Here is a 26,610-nt window from a genome sequence, read left to right on the forward strand (position 1 = left end):
CTCCCTCACCAAGTAATGCATTGTGCAAAGTACCCTTGTCATGTCTCTGACTTTGACAAGGAAACACTGAAATTAAAGAAATTCCCCCAAAGAAACAGGTAAGTACGGCAGTATTGCAAAGTCAGTATTATTTCCTTGAGATGGCCAGAAGACAATGCTGATGGACAAGTGCTGTTAATTATTAAGGGGTTGAAGCATGTTGTTGCAACACATTGGGGTGGGGTGGGGGACTGATGAACGGACAGAGCATCAGGAAGTGGTACAAACGGAGAGCAAAATTTGAAGAATTCTTGGCTGGGCAAAGAGAGCAAGTTAGCCACAGTGGGATCTGCTCACAAAATAGGTCTATCTGGGAAGGGTAAAATGCTGACTTGGCTCCACCAACGCTCTGCCTTTAAGGGTTCTTGTGGGGCCAGGCCAGCTCCAGGATCTGACGGTCCTCTCAGGCAGTGGAGCCATCAGGGCAGGAATCTGGGGCAAGTGTCCATGGGCCCCACTTGGCACAATGACCAGAACACGCCCCCCAAGTTAAATAGGCTGGCATACCACATTTTAAATTTCATTCTGAAAAATTAGCTACGCCAGCTCTGTAATACTAGAGCAAAGATTATAATGCATATTGTTGTTGTAATTTTATAAATATTATAAAACGCATTCCTGCAAGCCATGTAGTCTGGAATAAACTCAGTCACCTCTCCCATCATTAATTGTAGTCATAGGAGTTCCTACATGCAAATGGAGTTCATTAATAATAACTAATAACGACTTGGAAAAGAACCTCCTGAAGCTTCGGAAAGACCGGAAAGGTTAGTTGGTATGCTGCAGGGACGACCTCTAAAGGTGTGTGTGTGTGTGTGTACTGAACTTAATTACCCAGCAGGTGCCCTTTCGCAAAGTCTTTTTTTGTTCTTTTGAACAACAGCCATGGGAAAGTTGCGGGTTTAAGAAGAAAGACGGGTGAGAGGAGAGGTTGCTTGACCCTGCACCCTCCTGGCATTTTTCTGATTCAAAACCTCCCACCAACACCACAGGCTGCTTTTCTACTAGGGTGGGGAGGGGTGTTGGATCTGCTCCCCTGCTTTGAAGAAAGGCGCAGGTCAGATGTGGGCCCAGACCTGGCCACGCTTCGCAAGAGAGGTGTGTTGGTTCAAGGTGGCCACGCTGCCTGCAACTTGCACTCCTTCCTGACATGTCTTCCCCAAACCCCTTCTTCCAGAGGCTGTGCTGAAGCTTTCTATCACGTGGAGCACAAACTCGTGGAACTACCTCGAGGCTCAGGCAGTGGTGGAAACCCTCCTCAAGCATGAGACGGCAGAGAGCCTCTTGCAATACGAAGGGATCAAAGCAGCTGTGGAGTCTCTCCTACCATACACGGCACTTCCAGAGGCTGGGCCGGTTACTGCAGGCCTCCATGTTCCTCGATTTCATGTGGCAAAACATGAAGCTGCCTGACGCCGCCAAGTGGGACAAGGAGATGTACACCTGATGAGCTTCGGGTGCCAGCGGCATGCGGGGCAGAAGAGCTGGACACTCCTGCTAAGTTGGCACTGCTCTCACCTGTGGAATATGTTGAATTGGTTTGTTAAAAAAACTCCCACAAATGCACGTTTTTCATTTTGTAAAGGCATAAATCTCCCAAGAGTGTCTTCCTACATAAATCCCTTCCACATCCCCGTTAAAAATGAAATAAAATTATTTAGCATTTTTTAAAAAAAACAATTTGTATTAATTTTTCAGTTTATACATCTCAAAATAAATTTTTTGCATAATATGATGTAACAATTGACTTCCCTCCTTCCCCTTTCATGGTTCATTGTACTTATCAACATTCCTGCGTATTTTACTATAGCAAATCTAATCATTTCTCCATTTGACATCCTTCAGATATTTACCATACTGTTGAATTTATCTAAACACTACCAGCGTTTTCAATTGTACACAATTGTTTTCTAAATATTCAGTAAAAAATTTTCACTCCTCTTTTGACATCCTTCAGATATTTACCATACTGTTGAATTTATCTAAACACTACCAGCATTTTCAATTGTACACAATTGTTTTCTAAATATTCAGTTAAATTTTTCCACTCCTCTTTGAATAAAGATTCTTCTTGCCCTCTTATTCTATGTTAAACCTGCTGCTTCTGCAAATTCTATCATCTTAAGTTGCCAGTCTTCCTTACCAGGGATCGCACTCATTTTCCATCTTTGGGCTAGCAAAATTCGAGCTTCCGTGCTGTGTGGAGGTGGGGGTGGGTGTATATGAATGCACTTTGTTTGATTAAAAAGCCTCTCATTACTGCCTTACTGGCATCCCAAACCATATTTAGATCTGTTCCTTTATTAAGGTTGAGGTCGAAAAATTCTTAAGTTGCCAGTCTTCCTTACTAGGGATCTTGCTCATTTTCCATCTTTGGGCTAGTGTGGAGGTGGGGGTGGGGGTGCATGCACTTTGTTTGATTAAAAAGCCTCTCATTACTGCCTTACTGGCATCCCAAACCATATTTAGATCTGTTCCTTTATTAAGGTTGAGGTCGAAAAATTCTTGTAGGGAACATATTCCCTTATTAACAATTTCTATATGATGTAGTATCGCATCATTTAGCCTGCCATGGTCATAAGAATACCATTGTGATCTGATAACGTCCTTGGTTGGATCTCAACCTTTTTTACTCTAGTTGTCAGGTCTTTCAAAGCCCATAACAAGTCTTTTCTACTTGAAGAATTGTTGCCTTTGAGAAAAAAAAGTGGATTCCCGGACCAGTGGGTGTCTGAGACACCAAAGATCAGTTAGATCCATGTTGGCCACCATGATGAAGAAAGCATTAGGTAGTTTCCCTTCTTTAGAGTCTGATTTTTTTATAGATCAGTCAAAATCTAGGGACACCACACCATCAAAGTCACCCATCATTATTAATTTGCCATCAAATATCAAACAGTTTCTCTTCTATAGTTTTGAAGAATTCAGCTTTCTGCTTGTTAGGAGAATATACCATATTTTTCGCTCTATAAGACGCACCAGACCATAAGACGCACCTAGTTTTTGGAGGAGGAAAACAAGAAAAAAATATTCTGAATCCCAGAAGCCAGAACAGCAAGAAGGATCGCTGTGCAGCAATCCCTCTTGCTGTTCTGGCTTCTGGGATAGCTGCGCAGACTGCATTCGCTCCATAAGACTTTTTAGAAGGAAAAAAGTGAGTCTTATAGAGCAAAAAATACAGTAAAACAGCCATGGTGGGTTCTGGTTGGAATTGGGATTCCTTCCTTTGGTTGGAATCAATCTGTCTTGGGAAACTGGAAGAGTGCACTTTTGGGGATGAAGTCAAACTGTTTGAGATTTACAGCGTCGGCTGTGTCTCTAGAGACCCGGCCACCCACCAACAGCCCAGAGGATCTCTCCCAGTCCCACCAGGAGATGCTGGGGACTGAACCTGATGCCTTCTGCATGCTAAGCAGTTGTTCTACCACTGAGCTATGGCCCTAGCTCACAATATTGCTGTCAGGATAAAATGGAGAAGGTGGAGGCTGAAGTGTGTATGCTCTGTGGAGGAAAGGTGGGATAGAAGTGTAAGAAGGAATAAAGTATGTCAACTAGCCTAGAAGTGAATCAACTACAGTATATTTTTAACTTACTCTCCTAATAATTTGTATATAAATTATAAAAGTGGTATATGAATTGTATTAAATAAAAAAAGAGGAAATGTTCAGACTTTCAAACAGTGTGTTATGCCTGAGCCTTCATTGCTGAAACTCCCAACAGCATTTTCATGCTCACAAACACCTGATGAAGGAACCATTGTGACATAACCCATTCAAGCAGATATAAGGGGCAACAGGCTGTCAACAGTGGCAGTAGTTGGTAGCTCCCAGCTATTAAAAAGCCACAGGAAGTCTTTTCGTAGTGCCTGACGAATTAATCCCTTATTTAACGTTCAGAATTGCTGGATCGATTGAACAGGACTGGAGCTAACATTTGCTTGGATTTGGCCCCTTTGATAGGGAACTGCCTGCTGCGTCCTCCGCTTTGAAGTCACCCTGGTCTTTGGGCCTCCAGCACCTTCTTCAGCATGTCCAACCCATCTAAGAGGCGTATGATAATGGTGTTCCACTGGGTTAGGAAGACGCCCCTGACAGAGAAGCCGTGCTCTACCACCTCGGCCAGACCTTCTGCCCCTGCACCGGCTTGCAACACTCCTCACATTTCACCCTACTTCACGAGGAGCAAGACACAACCCGCTCCGCTCAGGAGGTCCAGCAGGCGCAAGGTGCCGCGATTGCCGAATCTCACCGACCCCAAGTTTTTAAGATCGGTCATTGGCAGCGTTGGCCGGAAGAGAGCCCGCAGGCGTGGCAAGCCAAAGAAGGCTCCAGTGGGAACAGGAAAAGGGGAAGCGGCCTACTGGAGTCGCCATTGACATACACTCTCAGCCAGAGCCAGTTTGCCAAGCAGAAAAGCTCCTGGCCGGCAAGGACAACGTCCACGGCCAGGCCAAGAACCAGCCAGCAGCCCATCTTGGAGGAAGGGAGATCGCCCTCTGGGGAGCGGGGCCAGGTGACAGCGGCGCCTGCGCAGTGAGGGGGCAAGCGGGCTTCCCCGACGAGCTCGAGGGAGCTTACAGAGAAAAACAAGCTCAAAACACAGGAGGAAAACAATTTTTAAAATAATAAGAATTGAATATGGATAGACTTTATAGGCTGCGAACCGCCCCGAGGCCTCCAGAGGAAGAGCTGTATATAATAAATAATAATAAAATACATAAATAATTACAATAAAAACATAACGACTCTAGCAAAACGTACGTTCCCTGTTTTGTTTTATATTTTTATCAGCCGCCCTTTTCCTTGACAGGAACTCCAAGTCAGCGGCTCAGCGCCTCCGGGGGAAGCGGTCCGGCGGCACAAAGATTCCTCCGCCTTCCGGCCGGGCTCCCGGGGCCTCCCGACGTCACCTTCCCGCGTCGCCCAATGCGGGCGCCGGATGCGGAGGGGCGGGGCAAGCAGGCCCCGCCCCGGAGCGGCCTTCTGTTGCTAGGGCCGCGGAGTCGGGTAGCAACGGCGAGGCGAGGCCGGAGGGCGCGCGCGGGTGGGCCGGGAGCGGCGTGCCGGGGCCTCCTCGCTGGGCGGCGGGCCGGGCCGGGGCTGCGGGGGCCATGCAGGGCTCCATGGTCCGCCGCACGCAGGAGCTGCTGGGGCGCGTGATCCGGAAGCCGCCCCTCACGGAGCGCCTTCTCAGCAAGCCCCCCTTCCGATACCTGCACGACGTGATCGGGGAGGTCAGCCCGGGCTTCAAGGGGGCGATAACGGGGGGGGGGGGGACCCGCCGAAAGGACGCGCGGCTTGCGCTCCCCGGTTGCCAGGCGACGAGCGGGGAAGGAAGGGAGGGGGCTTCCCCTCCCCCCGCGCCTGGTTTACAAACGAGGAATTCTCGAAGGCTAACAGGCTTCGCCTCCTCGGTCCTGGGCATCCCTTGGGCGCGCGGCCTTGTCTAGGCGAGAATGTTCTTGGCAGGCGGCGGAAAGAGCGCAGCCAAGGCTGTCTCATGAGGCAGGGAGTTCCAGAGGGCAGGCGGGTATCCATGCGGCGCCTGCAGCAGGGGAGGGGTCCCAGTGGGCACGTGCCGGGTAAAGCAGCTTCGTAGGTGAACTGCTCCCAAGTCCCTCAGAAGTGGGGGTGCCCACCATCCCCCCAGCCACGCGCCCCCATCACCCTTCCCAGTTGTGGAATTCAGCAAGGTCGCCCACTCCCTGTCTAGTTTCTGTGCAGCTACCCCTTTTAGCAGACCACAGGTTCCAAGCCAATAAAAAGAGGCGCAGTATTATAAAACCTCAAAATTGTATAGCCTTTGATCTTTTGTAAAAAATTAACAATCACCCGGATGAAAAGCCCTCCCATATACGCAGGCATATGAAGCCATCCTTTCAGTTGTTCGGCTTTTTAAATAAAAATAAAAATAAAAATCTGATAGTAGCAGCCAGGGTTATCCCAGGTCTTATACATAAGCAGGCTAGCATAGTAGGTGGAATGCTGTTCTTTTGATTTCCACATGCCATGAAAAAGCTTTACCTATGATTTTTTGTAGGTCAGCTTGCAGTTAAAGTTGCCTAGGCCACTATGGAGGGAGATAGGGGAGAGACCCTAGGGGCATTGAAGGTGGTGAAAGAATGGCATCCACCCTGCTATCCCTTCATTGCAGGTACAGTGGTACCTCGGGCTACAAACACTTCGGGTTACAAACTCCGCTAACCTGGAAGTAGTATCTTGGGTTGAGAACTTTGCCCCAGGATGAGAACGAAAATCGCGTGGCGGTGGCGCGCCAACAACGGGAGGCCCCATTAGCAGAAGTGTGCCTCAGGTTAGGAACGGTTTCGGGCTAAGGATGGACCTCCAGAACAAATTAAGTTCGTAACCCAAGGTACCACTGTAGTCTTTTAACACTGAAAAAACTACCAGATTCATTGTATCATAATTTTCACCGCAAAATAAATTAGATGTTTCTTCACTTTGGCTTGTTCCCATACTGAAGATCTTCAGAAAGACATCTAAGTAGTTTTAAGCATTTACTGAAAGTGAAAGAGTCCAGTTTGCTGGTTAATTAGTCTTATTTTTCTGTTGGCTTTTATATACTTTCACGTTTTATTTTTATTACTGCCTGGCCTTCATTAGTTACCAAATTCAGACTTAATTTTTCTGTGTTAGATCTCCCTACACTTCGTGGTGGTTCTCAAATAGTTTCCTAAGACTGTAAATGCTGACAGCTTATTTGAGACTGTTCTATAGTTCTCTATTGAGGAAGGCTTCAAAAATGGCATCTCTAGAACACCATGCAGGTAGAAGCTTCACCTGCCCAAACATGCACTTCGTTGCCATAGAGTCATATGACGTATCACACAGAGAATTTTGGAGCCCTTACGTATTACCAGCCAATGATAACATAGCAACTGACCCACAATATTCCCAAGACCTACTGGTGGCTTCTGCCCTGACATTTGAGCAATACCTTCCTGGTCTTGTAGCTTATTAAAAACTGGTTTACTCATGCTTTTGTTTTACTCATCCAATTTACTATGTCAGTGCCTTAACTGCAAGTTGCATTTGAAATGGTAATGAAGAGAACTGTCTTCAAAACTAATTAGCACTGAAAAGTTACTCACTGTTTTGGAAGTTATCTATCATAATATTATCTGAACTGAAAATTCAAGCCCATTCAGAGTCTCACAAGAATCCAAGTTCCTTTCACCTACCCATCCCACCTGCACAGATACGTATCCATGTACTTATAATATTAGTTGCTAAAATAATGCTTAATCTCTGTACAGATAACAGTTGTAACCGAAGAGTTGTTTTGTTATAAACAAAATGTAAGAATACCATAGAGCAGAATTTCTCCAGAGGCTTTCATGGACTGTCATGATCATCTCTACCATTATCTGTGCTCTGGTAACAATTGTGTATGCTTTGGCACAACCCCCCCACTCCTGATAGAATTCTAATATATGTGAAGTGTCATTGAAAAGTCATAAAATCTGTAAACGTTAGAATTCCTATAGAAAATCAGACATCATAAATCAAGCTGCCTGTCAAATCCAGAAATGAAACACATTCTTTTCTTTTATAAAGGTAATTAGATCAACTGGTTTCATGAAAGGACTGTACACAGAAGCAGAGATGAAATCTGATAATGTTAAGGTATGCAAACTCTTTAATTGTTTAAACTTTTAAAATGAAAGTATAATACACATGCACACTAATCTGATTATATGCCAGGAAGATCACAGTTTATGCTGAAATCTGGATAATTTTATGTAACTGTGTTGCCCTACCAGGATAAAGATGCAAAAATCGGCTTCCTTCAGAAAGCAATTGATGTTGTCATCATGGTGACGGGGGAACCTTTGGCAGTGAAGCCTGCACGTATTGTTGCTGGGCATGAACCTGAAAGAACCAATGAACTACTCCAGGCAATTGCCAAATGCTGTCTTAATAAGGTAGGATCTCTACATGGAGCTTTATCCGTGGACTTAAATCTTACACAAAGTTTCCCTGCAAGCACCATACCGAACTTGAGCTGGGGGAAAAGCGAGTTTGAGGAGTCATAAGGGAAAGGCACCTTGGGGACAGTTGCCGTGGAAAAGCGACATGCCTCTCTCACCACCACCACCACCAACAACAACTCAGTGCTTCCCTCTTGAAGTTTATCCTCCCAGTGCCCTTTGCAGTACTGTAGATACATAGCAACCAGGCATTTGTATACAAGAGTTGGCTAGTAACAGGTCTCATAACGAGTCTCCTGTTACTGAAGATCAGGCACTCATTAAGAATTCACTGTATAGTTAACTTACAGTACAATGGCATGCACTTCTACTCAAAAGGAAGTCTCTTGTGCTTAATAGGTATCAATACAATGCCTGAAACTGGTTTAAAGTTAAAATCGCGAGAGCAATTTCAGAATTTCCCATCAGGCAATCTATTGCGAATCCCTGCTTGCCCTGTTTGCAGCCAGTATTGCACACTTCAATCAGGCCTGATGCTCGCCCACTCTGTCCCTCCCTCCGCAGCCCAGCTGCTGGCCACGGTATCAGGGGCTAGCTTAGCTAGGGGGCAGGAGTCTCCCCACCCCCAAGTTGAGCAGTTCAACGAAGCCCTGATACCCCTCCGGCTCGTGTGAGCCAGTGCGATGTTGGAGCTTACTAGGGCTGAGCAATGTATTCTGCCTACTTCTTCCTCTAAAGTGGGGAGAAAGAAGCAGCCGAGATACATTTAGCTGCTGATATATCACAGTGTTGAAAGTCACGTATCGCCCAGCCCTAGTGCTTAATGGGGCTTACTTCCAGGTAAATGGGTACAGGTTTAGACTTTGGTTTAAGAGCCTCTCCACTGGCAAAACTTTGAAGCTGGACGTCCACCTAACTGCACTGAATTCAGTGGAACATGCTCCTTATTAAGCATAATTAGGGTTGTTGCCCTAAAAGGAATTGTTCAAAATTGAAAGGAATGATAACTAAAGATTGTATACATATTTTTCTTTTAAGACAGAAAGAAATCAGCATTGTGTATAGGATAGAAATGACTACTGCCAAGATTATGTTTAGTTTAACAGGTTATCTCTTTGTAGCTATCCAGTGATGAAGCTGTTCAAAGAGTCCTTGCTGGGGAGAAAGCTGATATGAAAGGAGGGATATCATCTTCTAAAACCCAAAACAGAACAGAAGATCAAAGATCCCATAAAGAGGTGCTGTGAACAACTTTTGGGTTAAGGGGAGTATAAATAATTATTGTTGCCTGAGCAACTAGAGAGAAGACTGTGTTACAATTTAATATTTTTACATTTTATTATATAGGGAAGAGGTGACTCAGAAATAAAAGACCGAAACTCAATTCAAGACCAAAAACCCAAAGAAGAGATAAAAGAGGAAGGGAGCAGGCGAAAAGAAAGAGAAAGTGACAAACATAAGGATTATGAGAACCGGCACAAAAATCTTGATAAAGACAATTTTAAAGAAGGTGAGAAACATGAAAGAGAGAGAAATAAGAATAGGTCAAGCAAACAGGGAAGAGAGTCAGAGAAAATCAGAGACAAAGAAAAAGGAGATGGGGAAGAAGAAAAAGAGGAGCATGATAAAGAAAGGGACAGAGAAAGGAAACAACATGAGGGTGGAAGAGAAAAAGACAGATTAAGAGAAAAAGACAAAGAGAGGGCCAAGGACAAGGAACATGAGAAGATCAGAGAAAGGGGAAAAGATCGAGAAAAAGATAAACGAAGGGAACGAGTGAAAGAGACGGAGCAGTCACGTGAGCAAGGAAAGGACAAGGCAGATAAAAAGGTAAACGGATTTTTTTTTTAAAAAAGGCATAAAGTAGCCATTGACGAGAACTTTAATTAACAGATCTGTTGAACAATCTTTATATGTTTTTCTTTCTGTTTTGCACATGAGACATCTGTGTGGAATAAGGCCTGCTTGTTATGAATACCTCGGGGGTAGGGTGGGTATCAAAATCCTGCACTGGGAAAAGCAAATGAATACAAATGCAACCTGGTTTGAGAGTGGCTAGTTAAACCAAAAGGCTACTGAGAAAAAAATAAGCAGTGGCTGCTTTCTCTTTGAAAACGCAAAAACTATTTATACAAGTTTGTCTGTAGCACTAATCAGAACGTGTGGCTCCCTTGTAAGACAAAGCTCAGGAAAAACATGGTTATCTTCATATTAGCAAAGCTAGAGATGGATTTTCGGAAATAAACCACAGGAAAATCTAGGGGCATGCTTCAGTTGCTGAACTGATTAAGGGAGTATTATGGTATATAGTCTGTTGGTTAATAGGGTGCCCACCCTGATTGTGGAAAAAGTGTATAAAATGTATATGAGAATGAAAGTGTATATGAGAATAGATGTGTTAAATGTGTTTGAGGAATGAAATCCATGTTCCCAAATGCTTTTTGCAATAATAGCCTAATACCTATGTCCAGTGAAGTAATGTGTGAAACAGTCCTGAACCCATCTTAGATGCTCCACCCACTTTTTCATCTGGCTCCACCCACCAGTGGCATGTAGCCCCAAAGGTTGCTCATGGGAGAATGTGACCTTCAGACTGAAAAAAGGTTCCCCACCTCTGGGCTAACAAACCATGGTTTAGCTCGCAGCAGCAGGAGGACCAAGGGAGGAGAGTAGCACACTCAGTCTCCTGTCTAAGAATCCTCATGTTCTCATTTGGCTTAGCATAATTTGCATAATTAGCATAATTAGCGCCTACTAACCATTGCAAAAGTTCAGTATAAATATTTTTCTGTAGCTTACAGGATCAGAGGAGAATGTAACTAAAAAACTGTTGGAACGATCTGTAAAAGATAAAGCTGAGCCCGATAAAGAAGTAAGTAATCAAGTATACGCATTTTGCAAAGCAGTTCAAATGTTTCATTTCTGTACTCAGTACAAGTGAAAATCAGCTTGTGATTTCAAAATATTAAAGCCATTTAAAAACTTATTTATTTTAGTAACATATTTCGTTTGACATTGCATGAACAAACCTTCTGCTGTATCTGTATACAGCATTTGTACCCCACTCCTCTGTCAAAAAGGCTCCCAGAGCAAACTACTGATCAGTAAAAAAAAGACCATGCCTGCTCTTAGACCTGCAACTAAATGGCACAGTCCCAAAGGAAAAAGGGAGAAGAAGGAAAAAACCAAACTCAGGCAGCAGTTCTTATTTACAGAGTTCTTAGAATGTTCAGCTGAGATGGGAGCTGTTCAGTGAGAGAGAGTGAAGAGAAACTGGTCCCTGGCCAGAGTAAACGAAAGGGTCCTGCTTGCCCTCTCCCCTCTGCCGCAGCCTGATGCAGTGGCTACTGCTGGGTGACACAGTTGGTGGTTTGGCATGTGAATGAATCCAAAGGAAGATGCTTTACAGTCAGAAACCCTTGATGGGGGTGAGATGTCCACTCAAGGGAAAAGGGAGCTCGCTTATTTAACTATTCCTATTTCTAATAGTCGTCCTGATTTTAATGATTCATGCTGTGGTCAGAGAAAAACATATTACAAAGAAATCAAAACGTAACCTTTTTAGAATTGTGTTATTGGTTAAGTAAACCTGGTGCTTGTTCCATTTTTTTGTTAAATATTACCATTTTACTTCTGAAAAATGCTCCCAATGTTTTTTCATATTCCAAAATTGTGTGATGCATCTTCTCAAGTTTATGGGCTTCTGGGCTTGAATGAAATTTGTAGTGCAGATGAAATGTCACAAGGGATTCAACTCCAGTTCATTGTTTGGTGCATAGTTGAAGAGATGGGTAGAAAATGGGTTCTAGAGAAATTCCCATACTTACACTTTACCAGAGGTAAAGACAAAACTTTTAATAGTTATGTAAGAGAGGAAATTTCAGTGCCAAATAACAAGCGGTATCTGCCAAAACACAACTGTTACAAATACAGATGCCTTGTGCTCCTTTCCCGCTATATCACTCCTTCTGGGAGCTTTTCCTATTTATCTTCTTCTTCTTTAAGAAAAGTGTGTGTGTATAAATATAAAATATGCCATCTCTTTATCACCTCCTTCCTTACCAATAGGGAGGAGCAGCTGCTCTGACCACAGTGTTTACACCAGTGCTCAAATTAATGGGGATGGGGAATTTATGGAATCCACACACCCCAACCCTGCTTCCTCCCAAAAATAGTAGCAAAGTGGGTTGCCACAAAAGATAAAGGCACCAAGCTCCTTCAGCACTGATGGTGAATCTTGCTTACTCTGAAAGTGTGGAAAACTTCAGTAGACTGAAAAATTGTGTGTTGTGCCTTTTTAAATTGCGTGCTTTGTATATCTTTTCAAGAGTGAAAACGCAGCAAGATTATCAAGGCAACATTCAACAAAGGGACCAAGACAACGAGCCAAACCTGTTGGTGAAGGTAGCCAAAACAAGTATTTTGTTTAATTCTTTCCTGAGAATTCTTGAATTTGTAGCACTTCATAATCTACGGTCCACATAAGGCACAAAGGAAGCCACAGTTTCCCACTACATGAACAAGTGCTTCTCTTTTGTATGCCAGAGGAACTGGAAGCTTCTGCTTTTAGTTTTTAACTAACTACAATTCTTCGTAACATGAATACAGATGTACCTTGGAAGTTGAACAGAATCTGTTCCGGAAGTCTGTTTGACTTCCAAAATGTTCAGCTTCCAAGGCATGGCTTCCGATTGGCTGCAGGAAGTTCAGCTTCCAAAAGAACGTTTGAAAACTGGAACAATCACTTCCGGTTTTTGATCATTTGGGAACCAAAACGTTTGGCAACTAAGCTGTTCAAATTCCAAGGTACGACTGTAACTGTATCAGTCTGGTTTTGGGGTCAGGTGTACCCTAAGAAAGCTGGAATTATAAAGTACTATAAAAAAAGCTATAAAAGTAAAGTACCGTTAGGTTACAGAGAAGTCATTTGGGGTCAGTAGGACCCCGTGAGGTAAAGTACTTAAACATATAAGAAAGGGGTGTGAGATCTCACATATTTTAAAACACAAAACTGCATGTTGTTGAGTTAACATGTATATAACGTAATTAGAACAATTGCATAAACATAACAGTCTAATAATCACGAGGAGTTAATGATCCACAACAACAATAAACTTCACAGAACTTGCAGCCATGGCCCACACTATTCATGTTGAATGGACAACATGAGCGCAAAGGTGATGCAAGGCCTTTCTCTTAGCCCCATCCCAGTCCTTATGCTGCTCTTGTCAGCTGTTCTTGAGTTCAGCTGTAACTTCCACAGCAAGGAACTGCTACATGGGAGGCTTGCCATGTGATTTATGACCCTGGAAGATCAAGGTTCTTAATTGCAAGGGAAATCTACATGAACAGAAGGGACATGCATCACAGGGACATGTACTTTAAAGTAAGAAGTGGAAATTTGCAATCTTTTTTCTGGTATGTGAAAGAGAAGGGTAGGGGAGTAGGGAGCCGACTCATTCACATAGCAGGAAACTATGGTTTCCCCCCGTGTCTTTATCAGGTCTCTGCATATTTTAGTGTTTCTAAGGTTATAGTACTAGCTGCTGATGTTGTAGCAGGAGATATCTGTCAGTGTACAGGTTTGATAGTTTGAAGAAGTAGCACAGCCATTTGATAAATCGGCTAGGTAACATTGTGGTGAAGATTTTGATGAAGTGTCTGCATAACTCTGCCAAATCTAAACATGCCTAAATGATCTTAACAGCATGTAGTACACATTTCTCTGTGAATTCTCTCATGTCAGGGCGAAAGGAAACTAGTAAAAGTGTATCTAGTGGTGCAATTGAAAGAGCAGCTAACATGTTAAAACAGAAAATTGAGCCAGTTATTACAGCACAAGAGCCAGGTAAGAAAAGGCAAAGCTCTCTTGCTTCGTCTTTGAGCACTAACTAGATGTCAATTTTTTATAAGTGCTATAATTACAGCTTTTGTTTTACCACGTATCAAATCAACATACAGTGTGTTGATGAAGTGCTTTTGAATCCAAGAGAGCTGATATACTTTAGTCACTAAGACATTGTGCTACAAATCAAAAAGTCCCTATTTCAAACCATGTGTCTATTTAGATCTCACTGAGATTCAGATTCAGTCACTTATCTTCAGTATAGTATAGTATTATTACCAATCTTTAATGGCAAGAATTGCTAATACGTTTAGGGCAGGAGTTCGCCAACCTTGTAAGTGGCAAATCATTGGGGACTTCCCCAAATGCTACTTCCTTCTGTAGCAGAGACATGATTGCTAAATGGAAAATTTGCCAGCTCCTTTCCTGAATATCCCAATAAATTTTCTTCTCCTGCCTCTGATGAGAGGGAATTGGGAAGGGTATTCTGTCCCGAACTATCAGCCTAGAAACTGGAACTGTAGTTTTTGGGTTTCCAGAACTTTTGGCAAACATGTTTAGGAGAGTTTTTAGAGGATGGAGGGTGAAAACTTGTATTGTCTTGAACAATGACCTGAAGTAATATATAGCACAGCACGTTGTTTCTTTAACCAGCTTAATGGCTTCCTACCACAAACTTTTATGCTAGGAATATTAATGGGAGCTAATATCATTGCAGCTACACTTGCAGATGAAAAACCGGCAACTGTTTTACATGGAAAAGTTGAGCCAGAAATTGCAGTAAAACAGAGAGGTAAGCAAAACAGTAGGCACTTTTCTGTGCTCTCTTTGAAAGGTTATCTTTTCAGAGCCATTGTTTCTTTGCACCGTAGAGCTTCATGTTTTGTTTTAACTTCTTTTTAAAAAATTCTCTTCCATGTCAACGCCTTCCAGGGTGTAACTTGAAGAGACTGATAATAGTTAAAGTATTAGCTTACCAGACATAATTATCATAATAGATTTGGAATTTTTGATTCCCCTGCCATATTTGTTGTAAAGAATAGATACTTTTCAACATAGTTTTTTTCTCTGAAGAGGAAATAGAGACTGCTAAGGTCAAAAGCAGCTATTACTAATTAATAGCTTGCTGCCTGGAGCAATTTTGCTGTTTTTTCCCTAGGGTGAAAATATGGCATCCCAGGACAAACTGAGGGAAACATGTTGTGTTTGATGCGTGTTTGCATTTTCCTGCTCCACTCCCCGAATCGTACACCCTGACCTCAGAGAATGTGAGCCTGTACCTTTCTAGTAGATGTACGGCAACAATCCAGTAATCAAGAAGAGTGTTTTGTGTTGCTGTCCTGCATACAAACAGTGGAGTGTCTAATCCAATTTTTTATTGCTCCTAAGCATGAGGAATAATTAGTATGCATTTATGTTGCAGGTGACTCATCCAGTGATGCAGGTAAAAATTATGCTGAATTTTAACACATAATCATTTTTTAAATTTTTTAAAGAGAATTTTAACTGTAGTGAAGTAGAGCTTGGAAAGAGACAGATTTTTCATATTGGTAGATGGCTATTAATCTAATGTTAATTTGTTTTTACATTGGAATACAGTAAATGTCACATAAGCAGTAAAGGAGAAATAGATTGCCAATTGGCCTTGGTTTCATATGCAATACTGAATTTATCTCTGCAGCATAATAATGGCATCTGTGTGTGCTGGGAGGGGAAGTTCTGCTTATTTCAGTATTAGAAAAGACATTATTATTATTTATTGAATTTATATATGTTACCAGCATTTGGTATTTATACAGTTTCCAAAATGACAGACTGTTTTGTTTCATAGAAGGAGATGTTTTGAACACTGGTGCCCCTGAAAAAATTGTTGTTTCTGAAAATAGTGAAATTACTAATGAGCTTCCTCCTCAAGTCACCCAAAGGTATGTCTGTATCTTCCCTTTTATTAAAAGCTAAACATTTAGGATACAATCCAGTTTAAGTTACGCACTTAAATGCTACTTATTTCAGTTAGAAAGATTTGAACATTATTAATTCATTAATTTAAGTCGGTGGTGTGTAAACTTGCTTATGGTTTGGATTGTAACCCCATGAATTTAAACTGACAATGGCTTTATGACACATCAGATAGTAAATTGACCATAATCAGGGAATTCATCAGAGCCTATGAAATTGTAAAAGCTCTGATCAAACTGTAATACAGTGGTACCTTGGGATGCGAACGGGATCCGTTCCGGAGCCCCGTTTGCATCCCAAATGGTACGCAAGACGCGTCTGTGCACGCGCGGGTCGCGTTTCGCCGCTTCTGCGCATGCACGTGACGTCATTTTGAGCGTCTGCACATGCGCGAGCAACAAAACCTGGAAGTAACGCGCTCCGTTACTTCCGGGTTGCCGTGGAGCGCAACTCGAATGCGCTCAACCCGAAGCACATTCAACTCGAGGTATGACTGTATTACTCAGTAAACTGTGATTTGCTAATTAAGAGTTAGCTAAGAGTTCCCGGCTTCCTTTCCTCCCTTCCCCCAGAATAATTTCCCCCCTGCCCTTGTTGGCATTAAACATGGTTTAGAATTGCAAGTGCACAAATGCTAGCCTGAGAATAATAGAATTGTAGAGTTGGAAGGGATCCCAAGAGCCCTTTAGCGTTGCTAACCTTGGTTGTTGTTAATCATAAACCACAATTTGAACCCATGGTTTGAATTCTTCTGAATTTTAGATTGTAGTTACAAGAAAACCAATTTAGGAGTAAACTGTGGTTAGTGTCATGTGTATATATTTATAAAGTGTCAATAGGACCAATAGCACACAACAATGGACATTTGCTCTGGAGTGGGAATGTATGTCTCCAAAACTCCTAATTTACAAACGATGGTTTTCAAGGAATCAACGTAACACCTGCACTGGACCACAATGTTGCTGAAATATGACTTACTCCTAAGTTTGTTGTTTTATACTGTTTTAGCTTTAAAGTTTGTGGCACTTATTCTAATATGCATTATTATGCCTGAATAGAAACAACAAAGAGTATAATTAACTGTAATACATAAATTTCATATTAGAAACATTTGAGCTCTTACCTCTTTAGATGTAATCCAATTTAAAAGGTCGTCTTCTCCAATATAGCAGTACCTTCTGGCATAGCGTCCTTTGTTGTAATGAACGGGGGAGCCTGCGTCCAAGTCAGTGCATTCTCAGAGCTATGGAAAAAACAGTTCTTACGATGAATCTGATTTTGGATGCTCAAACTGAAACAAACATTCATATTAAGTGGAAGAAGAGCCTCCTGGATAAACCCAGTGACCTATCTAGTTACAGCACCCTGTTCTCTGAGGGGCCAGCCAGATGCCTGTAAAGCCTGAAAGGGCACAAGGGCAACTGGCTTTCAGAGACTTACTCTTCCTTCTCTGCATGTGGGCCTAGAACATACCCATTGGGGCTTGTAGCCATTGATTTCTCCGTTGATTGCTTCATCCTCCCTAAGTCTGTTTCATCCTCTTTAGAAGCCGTCCAATTTCATGGCCATCACTACTACTTGGGGAAAATGTTGGTTTGCATTATTAATATTAAGATTATTAAATTATGCAAGTTGCATTCAGCAGGAAAAGATCGGCCTCGGGTTAATTGGTTATATCCCTTCAGTCATTTATCTACAGCATTGTACATCCAATCAGCATTGTTCAATCAAAATGAAATATATTTCAATTCCGTTGATTTCAGTGGAAGTGAAGTATGTGTTTTACTGTTTGGCATTGAAATCGGGACTGTACTGTACTTTGGCTGGATTTTGGGGGGAAGGGGGTCTGGCTTTGAATCTCCTTCTTGTGTTCTGATTAGAATACAATGAATTAAGAATTTTTGCAAATTGCTCAAAATAAGTGGTTTCACACACTAATTTGTGTTAAGAAAGGAAATGCTCTTTACCTCCCTTTACAGAAGACTTCCACGACCCAGCAGTGCAAGGCCAGCCCCACCCCGGATAAAACGCCAAGAAAGTGCAGAGGTTATAGCACCAGAGAGGTCAGGAAATATTTTATATTTCTGCTGAAGGATTGTTCTATAGTTTGTTTTATTATCAAATGTGAAGTCAAGTGTGTGTTAAACTTTCTAGGCATTTAGAAGACTAGAAGATTGTCCTCAACACAGTTTTTCCTATTGATGTGGTATATTCATAAATGCAGAAATGTGATGGCTACAGCAAATTAGACTGCAGTCCTACAGCATGCATGATGATGGCATACTCTTGAGTCTCTCCTGTTTCTGCATTCGAATGCTGAGAAACATAAGTGTTTCTAAGCTCAGAGAAGAAAACCTTTCTTTTGTTTACAATATTGCCAATAGTTTTCGTTTTCATATTTTTCCACATTTTTTGGGAAGTGGCCATAAGATAATGTAGACTTTTCTCTGTGTGTCCCCACCTTCCCCAGCTTTCTGCCCCGACTAGCATCAGATGAGCAGGGCTTTGGGTTTTGCAGTTCTTGTGCCACAGATTCTTTTACAACCACACACGACTGCTCTGCTCATAAATCAGTGGAACTTTAAAAAATGTAATACTAAACTGTACAAATTTCTGATCTGGTAAGTTAAAAATACTACATCTTGTGTTCTTAAAGTAGGTACAGGTTGGATCCAGATTTGAGTTACGCTTTAGTCACATTAGAATAAATGAGACTTAAGTTAATCGTTACCTACTGGTCCCATAGTTTTCGGTGTGGATCAAACCAAAAGTAAATGTTGTGTACATTTCAGTTCCACTCCTCACCCAACTTGCCATCTTTATGGGGGTAAATAGCTTGAAAATTTCCAAAACCTTTTTATCTTTAGACAGAACTGAATACACATTTTTCTTTTAAAGAAAGGATTCTACAGTATTTTCTGCCTTGAATGATCACTTGTAACACCATGCCTAAAGTATAGTCCTGTTCTTCCTTTCTTTTAGAAATGGCAGTGCCAAAATAGTGACAAATGTCATTATAGACAAAGAGGAGGAAGAAGATGACGATCAGTTTGTTGTGGAGGCAGCACTGCATTTGCCTGAAATGGCAGAAATGGCAACGGTCGGTTAATACATTTTCTCATACAAATGTGAACCAAGCATTAACTTTGTGTTGTCTGCTGCTTCCTTTTGTCTCTTTCTGAATAGAGTTCCAGTGGTATGCTTTATGCTTGATATTGAAGCATGGTGAATGGAAGTGAGTCTAAGCTGGAAGCTGGAAGCACCATTAGGAAGTTTGTGTTGTCATAGTGTATGATTAAGGAGAGGAACAGTGAATTAACAGTTACAGGAAGCCTAGAAGCCTAAAGCCCTTGCTTCCATTTCATAATTTTGCCAGAGTATGAGGTGCCCCTGATTACCTTAGAATGGCTGCTGTGGAACCCCTCCCCCTCTGTATTTTATATTACGAGGATCTGGCGCAAATCCCATTGATAGTCAAACCACATTTCATCTTGATTGGTCCATGCTCCAAGTTGTACAATTGAGCTCCCTTTTTATTTTACAGGGACGGATGATAGAATTGTAAAATACAGTTCTCAAGTTGGCAGATCAGTGGGTGTTTTTTGGTGGTAAGGTGGCAGGGAGGCAGTCGCTATTCTTAGAACAGAGAGAAAATGAACGGTCAGCTCTCAAGTATTATTGTCTCCTTACTTGTCTAGTTTTAATTTATTAACTTCCCTTTGATTTCTATTGTTCAGGAGGCAACAGTAGAGTTGGAAGAAGATGAGAAGCATGGCAAGTCTTTTTATTTTCTTAAGGTTTTTCTTTACTTGCTTGTTTGTGATTAAGTCCCTCATAACTTGTCACTTCCTATATCCTTGGTCTTCCTTTCAAGATTCAATACGTATGCAGTCCAATTCATGCTTTCTTGTCAACTACTTGCTTTGACTTGAGATAACTTCAAAATCCCTTTCCATCCTTTTTGTTCCTTATTCTTAATGAAATTTGGCACAAGTACAATGATTTTGACACTTGTCAGGTCTTCGATAGATCCAATGATTGTAATCCAATTAAAAATATGATGCCTTCTCTTGCTGACTTTTATTATACCTTAGTGGCTGTAAGTACATTATAGGAGTTTCAGAAAGAATGTTTCATTTCAATGTTCTATACAGAAGAAACTAGTTGGGTGTATGAACCAAAACTGAGCCACTATAAGCACTTTTTTTTTTTGCCTTTTTAGAGAGGTCTTTTGCAGTTAAGAACTATAATTTTTATCTTCAACAGGTGGGCTTGTCAAAAGAATATTGGAAACAAAGAAAGATTATGAATTGTCCCAGTTGCCAAAATCTGCTGAGAAGGTAATCATGCAATGAACCTCAAAGAATTGAGTGTTCTTAGTTGCTTATTCTTCAGTGTTTTCATTCCAACCTCTTTTTCAACGTTGCATTGTTCTGTATCCTACAAAGTTAAACTAATGTCAACAGATTTCCAAAGAAGGAACATTTTTAGTAACCTCTTATAAAATAAAAACACCTAGCAGACACCGTCACGTTTTATGAAGCACGTATGTTAAAGGCTGTCTGGTTCAATAAAACCAGGAGCACTTTACTTCCCTCATCACTCCAGCAAACCTCTAGCACAAGTCATGTGTGCATCTGCGATGCTCTTGGAAGAATCTGCCCATTATCCTGTGCTTCCTAGCAACAGACTTGTTGAGCCTGCGATAAGAAGATGATAAGAAACCCCATCAGCGGTGTTGGGTTAATGGCAGCGAGGGCTGGGCTGCACTGCTGATCTCTTTTCCCAGCATCGCATGTTGCTGCTGTGTTGCAGAGAAGGGGAGAGACGAGGCCGCAGAGAGCTTGGCACAGCAGCAGGGGTGTCAGATTGGCTCTCTTGCTGTGCCACTGCTAAGCTCCCTACTGCCTTGTCCCTCCCTCCTGGTAACTGGCAGCAGTGTGCAGCGTTGAGAAGCCTGATCAGCAGCTCCTGTTGGTTGCTACTGTTTGATAGCCAAACAACCATTGCTGTCATCAGGTGACAAAGTGACTTCAATATTCTTGGTTGAGTTTTGGTTATTCATAACTCTGCTGCCGAACATGCTGTGGCCTCAAGTTACAAACCTTCATATTGACCCAAATGAATCCATCCTAACCCACAAGGCAGGTCCCAAACACAGCAAGTCATACTGGGAGAGAACCAATCATGGTTCTTTTGGACACAATCCTTTCCTCAGGCAGGTCCAAGAGAACTAGCCTCAAAAGCACAGCTCCATCTTCACTCCATACGCATCCTGTCTGCAGACATATACCTTCTGTTGCAGGCTGCATCGTACTTATGGCCCACAATCTGTTACTTTTTACCCACATTCATTATATCTTTATTATTTGTTGAAATGTGCACATAAGCACAGTCGTACCTTGGATCCCAAACGCCTTGCGACTTGAATGTTTTGGCTCCCGAATGCCGCACACCCGGAAGTGAGTGTTCTGGTTTGCTAACGTTCTTTGGAAGCCGAAGGTCCGACGCAGCTTCTGCGGCTTCCGATTGCGTGCAGGGAGCTCCTGCAGCCAATCAGAAGCCGTGCCTTGGTTGTCGAACGTTTTTGGAAGTTGAACGGACTTCCGGAACGGATTCCGTTCGACAACCAAGGTACAACTGTACTTCATTGTTGCATCACTGAATCTCCCTGTGTGCTGGTGTGGATAGATTTTGGATAGATTTTCCCCAGGATTTTGACCTGGATGTATGGATGAGAGGAGTAGTTTATGCTGTCCTTAACTCCTTGAAGAAAGAATGGCATAAGAATCTATTATTATTATTATTATTATTATTATTATTATTATATGTATATGCCATCCACCTGACTGGGTTGCCACAGCCACTCTGTAGCTTCCAACAAAATATTCAAACACAAAAAACCTCAATCCTTAAAAGCTTCCCTGTACAGGGCTGCCTTCAGATATCTTCTAAAAGTCAGATAGATTATAATTTTCTTAACAGCTGATGGGAGGGCATTTCACAGGACGGGCACCACTGCTGAGAAGGCCCTCTACCTGTTTCCCTGTAGCTTCGCTTCTCACAGTGGGGGAACCACCAGAAGGCCCTCGGAGCTGGACCTCAGTGTCTGGGCTGAATGATGGGAGTGGAGACGCTCCTTCAGGTATACTGGGCCGAGGCCGTTTAGGGCTTGAAAGGTCAGCACCAACACTTTTAATTGCACTCAGAAACTTACTGGGAGCCAGTGTAGATCCTTTGAGACCGGTGTTATATGGTCCTGGCAGATCATAATGATTTCCTGTAATGGTAGTAGTAGCTAGTGCTACTGAGGAAAAACCTGTTGCACCCCTCTTACAGCTTTGTCATGTCCAGGAAGTTCTCTGCTTGGAGAACTTAGTTGGTGGAGATCGCATGTAAGGTGTTTAGTCATATAGTAAGAGAGGCAGTGAACATTACATCCTAAGCCAAACAAGTCAAAAGCAGAATCTTAAATCGGCCTTGAATGTTAATGGGCATACAGTAATGCAAATAATGTAGTTTTGGCTGTGTGTCCTTTTGCATCTCTCTGCTTTAACAGAAAGTGTGCTATCTTTGAGATCATTCTTGACCATTGCACTATTTTCCAATGGCAGAATTGGGCTAAGGTGAGTGATCTTTAATTATTAATTAGTATTGGTTTCATTGATGTGCCTCAGAACACACCTATTTTCTATTTTTATGTTTTGGTTTTCAAATCTATCCCATATATTTAATTCACCCCTTAAACAACAATCCCGTTCCTTCACTATTTGTCTATTTGTGTGTGTGTGTTTTTAACAATTAGGAAAAACCACTTTTGTCAGAAGCAGCAAGGAGAAAAGAGAAAGATCTAGTAGCAAAGGAAATAGAGAAGTTCCGTGGATCCATTCAGGCCCTTTGTCGGAGCGCTCTCCCCCTTGGGAAAATCATGGACTATATTCAGGAAGATGTGGATGCCATGAAGAATGAACTCCAGATGTGGCAGAATGAAAATAAACAACTTGAAGAGGCCCTACAGAAAGAACAAAGGTGAGACTATTTGAGAAATTGCTCGGTTGCTGCGCAATTGGTTAATCCAAAACAACATGCATAGAGTTTTGTGATGCTAATCAGGTCTGGGAGGGCCAAGCTGAGGGAGAAGGTGGGGCAAGAAAGGTGTATCCCAGCAGTGAAGGCTTCTACTGCAGTAAAATATTATGGGCGGAGTTAGAACAATCCCACAAACTTAAATGGTGTGAGCTAAGTATATCGTCATGGTAGTAGAAGCAAATGCGCAGGTGCTGTTGCCTCTGGGGTCATGTCACCGTATTAAGCTAAAGGCAAGTGGGCAACTCAGCAGCCTAACACAAGGCTTCCCACCACATACATGTTGACTGGCACCCAGCTGAACAGTCAGCCAAGCTCTAGCTCCAAGGAGGTTGGGCAGGGAGGTTTAAGGAGTACAGCAGCACTGCCTGCCCTCTGCTCAAACCAACCTCTCCTGAAAGTAGTGAGCCAAGGAGCTTCCTAGCTGCTGCCTCCACTGGGAATTGTGAGGAAGTTCCTTCCACCTGTCCTGTACACAAAAAGGACATTTGTTTGATTATACATATTTGTCAAGTCATCTCATGCAGTGATCCTCTAAGTAACATACAATATAAACATTGGAACATACAAAATACAAACAATTCAGAAATGGGTGATTGCACTCAGTCAACAATAAAGGACAAGTTATCTGCTCTGGCACAATCATATAAAAACGAAAACCCCTAAAACTTATTTCCAGCAGATTAGAAACTAAAATTGGAGATGCTGAAATAACATTAAATTGTTAACAGGCCTGGGAGCATAAGAAGGCCACTGCCTGGTGCTGAAAAGTCGTTAAAACAGATGTTAGGCACATCTCTTTAAGGAGAGGTTTCCAAATACAGGGAAGGGGCCACCACCAAGAAGGCCCTCTCTTTGCCACCTTCCCTGCTTTAGTATGAGATGACATTCATAGGAGAGCCTCTATAGATCCTGTTGGAGCTTGGGTAGGTTCACATGAGAAAAGGTGTTCCATTAGATGCTGGGGACCCAAGTGATGTGAAGGTTTAGAAGGTAAAGCCAGCACTTTGAATTGGTCATGGAAATAAATTGGAAGTCACTGGAAGAAGGAAAGGATGTAATATACTCAAAACACTTGTCCCAGTTAGCAATCTTATCACCACATTCTCCACCAGCTAGAGTTTCTAAGCTGTTGTTGTTGGCAACCCTATGAACAGTACATTGCAGTTGTCCAAATGGAACGTTACTGCTGAAAGATGGACTAGAAACTTTATATATAAATAAATTCCAGTAGGTGGGCCATAAAGCAGTCAGTGAGTTAGCCCTAGGCATAGGTGGGTGAGCAGAAACCTGTCAGGATTTGGGGGGCTAAGACTGAAAATGCTTACCAATCTTCCTAATCTAGCATTTGTAGCTAGAGAACTACCCAAATAGAACAGAGGAAAGGTAGCTCTGTCAGTCACCAAACTATACTTCTCTTTCTCTGCCTCCCGCCTCCTCTCTGCCTAGCATGTTCCCTTTATTGCATTCTTAACAAAACTCTGACCAACAAACTTTGGAAGCCCTCCTGAGGCTACAAAACAGTTCCAAAGCCTCAGAGACAGTTATCACCTTGGACTGTTTGATATCTAAAGCAGTCTTAGATTCTGAGGTGATCTGAATATCTCCAAGATGGGGGTCCTTGACTCCGCATTCCATGGGAATACCCAGCCCTTCAAAGGAATTCAGGGTGTTAGCATATGTGGATGATCTTGTTTTATCTGCAGGACAGTCCTTTAATTAGAGATTGTGACTTAACTAAATGCTATTCATAGCAAGAGTATTAAAGCCCCCAGTACTACTCCCCCCCCCACCCTTTTCGCAATGCAACACTGACTTCCCACTGGTATTAATGACAGGTGGATAGTACAAAGAAAGTTATGCGGCTGTTTCTCACCCCTGCTAAGTTATATAAAAACACTATCTTTATGATTAGTATCTGTCTATGATGAGGTGTAAGATAAGGCTTAAGATAGCTATCATTCCTACTCATATCAGCTTTGTCAGGCGGATCCCAACTGTTCTTGTTTTACTGAATAGTAAACGGAGTAAGATGCTTGCCTAAAAGCAATTGAGGGTTTCCCCCCTCTGAACTGGGATTTGAGTGTAGAACTCTCAGAGCTCATTCCAACCTCCTGCTTGACTTCCTCTTCCCCTACCCACTACAGTGGTACCTCGGGTTAAGTACTTAATTCATTCCGGAGGTCCGTACTTAACCTGAAACTGTTCTTAACCTGAAGCACCACTTTAGCTAATGGGGCCTCCTTCTGCTGCAGCGCCGCCGGAGCACAATTTCTGTTCTCGTCCTGAAGCAAAGTTCTTAACCTGAAGCACTATTTCTGGGTTAGCGGAGTCTGTAACCTGAAGTGTATATAACCCGGGGTACCACTGTATAGGCAAACATTAGAGTGTTTGTTTGTTTGTTTGTTTGTAGTATGTACTTTTAGTTTCTCCCCTTACATTTGCTCTCTTTGCTTCAGATGTGTTTGTCTAACCATAATAGATTTCACAAGAATTTTTGTGTAAGTTCCGTGTTTTGTCTCAACAGTATTACAGACAGTGTTGTGGAACCATTGAAAGTAGAACTTGCGGAGCTGGATCAGTTGATCAAAGACGAACAAGATAAGATTTGTGCTAAAATGGCCAATGTTTTAAAGAATGATGAAAAAATTCAGAAGATGGTTCATAACATCAACTCAAGGAGGTGAACAATGGAACACGCGAGCTGGAATGGATTTTCTTCTAAATAGAAGAAATAAATCTTTGTGTTGAAAGAAATCTGTTGCATACAGCAGCAAATACAGTTTCAAATAAACTTATTCACGTGATGGTGTATGGCCTCGGGAGATTTATATTGTGTAGGTGAAATTTGCCATTTATTCAATGTTTGTAAAAAGCTTTAAAAAACAGTCAATGCAAAACATTCGCTATATTTAACCTATATTGTGATAGGTTTTCTATTGTCAGCAGAGCTCACTTTCCTGGATTATTTAATAACAATATACTCTGATCAGGTTTTGTACCCTTCATGTCTGGTATATGTGTGGCATTTTGAGCAATATATAAATATATTGTATGAAATTTTGGGTGTAGCTTGAATTTACTGTTGGAGTAGCTTGAAATATGACCTTTTGTTGGCAAACCCTTTAAGAAGAATTATTTAAAAATTCATGCAGATCAAGAAGCAAAATTGGGTTTATCTGTATTTCCTTAAGTCATACAAATAAGAAAGATAACAAAATAAGTTTATCTAAACATGTTAATTATACTTGCCTTTATTTATGTAGTTAAGTACTTTTCCTCCAACTAAATGGCCAGTCATGTATGTTTTTACTTTAAATCATTCTGAGAGAATTTGAGCAGGAGGTGTATGCATTTTTGCATGGAGGGGTTTTTTTTGGGGGGGGGGGTTCCAATTTTTTTTTGAAGAGTACCTGCAATACTTGCACTTGGAGACCCCATAAATCTTGGATGGTCTTGGTAATCAGCCATATTTGTGGCTTCTCGCCTTGCCTAACGGAGTACTGCCTGATGTCATACTGAGTTGTGGAGATGTTCTTAAGTGCCTCTCATTTCAAAGTCAAAAATAATGCAGCTCTGGAATAGGCCTGAAACTTAACTGTTGCATTGCATTTCCAGGGCGCTAGGAACTCCTTCAAGGCATATTGAAGCAACAAATCCCAGCTCTTCTCCAACCCTTGAGACAAAAGAATCCCTGCTGTTGTCCTCTGCTTCTGGGGTGTCCCAAGCA

General features: G+C 42.0%; 1 protein-coding gene across 2 annotated transcripts; it reads left to right on the plus strand.

Annotated features, from left to right (window-relative positions):
* TRAF3IP1 (TRAF3 interacting protein 1) lies at positions 1-25,687 on the plus strand. 2 transcript variants are annotated; one of them, XM_081016682.1, is made up of 18 exons: positions 1-98; positions 4,849-5,272; positions 7,617-7,685; positions 7,823-7,984; positions 9,112-9,228; positions 9,338-9,820; positions 10,785-10,862; positions 12,319-12,394; positions 13,737-13,838; positions 14,554-14,628; positions 15,259-15,279; positions 15,667-15,760; positions 17,774-17,857; positions 18,777-18,894; positions 19,532-19,568; positions 20,061-20,134; positions 22,600-22,823; positions 25,408-25,687. In XM_081016682.1, exons 1-18 carry the CDS (start codon positions 16-18, stop codon positions 25,565-25,567), a joined length of 2,481 nt encoding a protein of 826 aa, XP_080872808.1. In that variant the 5' UTR covers positions 1-15; the 3' UTR covers positions 25,568-25,687. The 2 variants fall into 2 exon arrangements, with proteins under 2 accessions (XP_080872808.1, XP_080872809.1); XM_081016683.1 differs by lacking the exon at positions 13,737-13,838.
* Positions 25,688-26,610: the final 923 nt, after the last annotated feature.

This window comes from Podarcis pityusensis (genome assembly GCF_964106645.2).
Source record: "Podarcis pityusensis genome assembly, chromosome: 1".
Lineage (NCBI taxonomy): Eukaryota > Metazoa > Chordata > Lepidosauria > Squamata > Lacertidae > Podarcis > Podarcis pityusensis.

Coding starts and splice junctions, on each gene's coding strand:
- TRAF3IP1 (XM_081016682.1), top strand. CDS start 16: ATGCATTGTGCAAAGTACCCTTGTCATGTCTCTGACTTTGACAAGGAA. Junction 9,821..10,784: donor AGGACAAGGCAGATAAAAAG/GTAAACGGATTT, acceptor ATTTTTCTGTAG/CTTACAGGATCAGAGGAGAA. Junction 14,629..15,258: donor AATTGCAGTAAAACAGAGAG/GTAAGCAAAACA, acceptor TTTATGTTGCAG/GTGACTCATCCAGTGATGCA.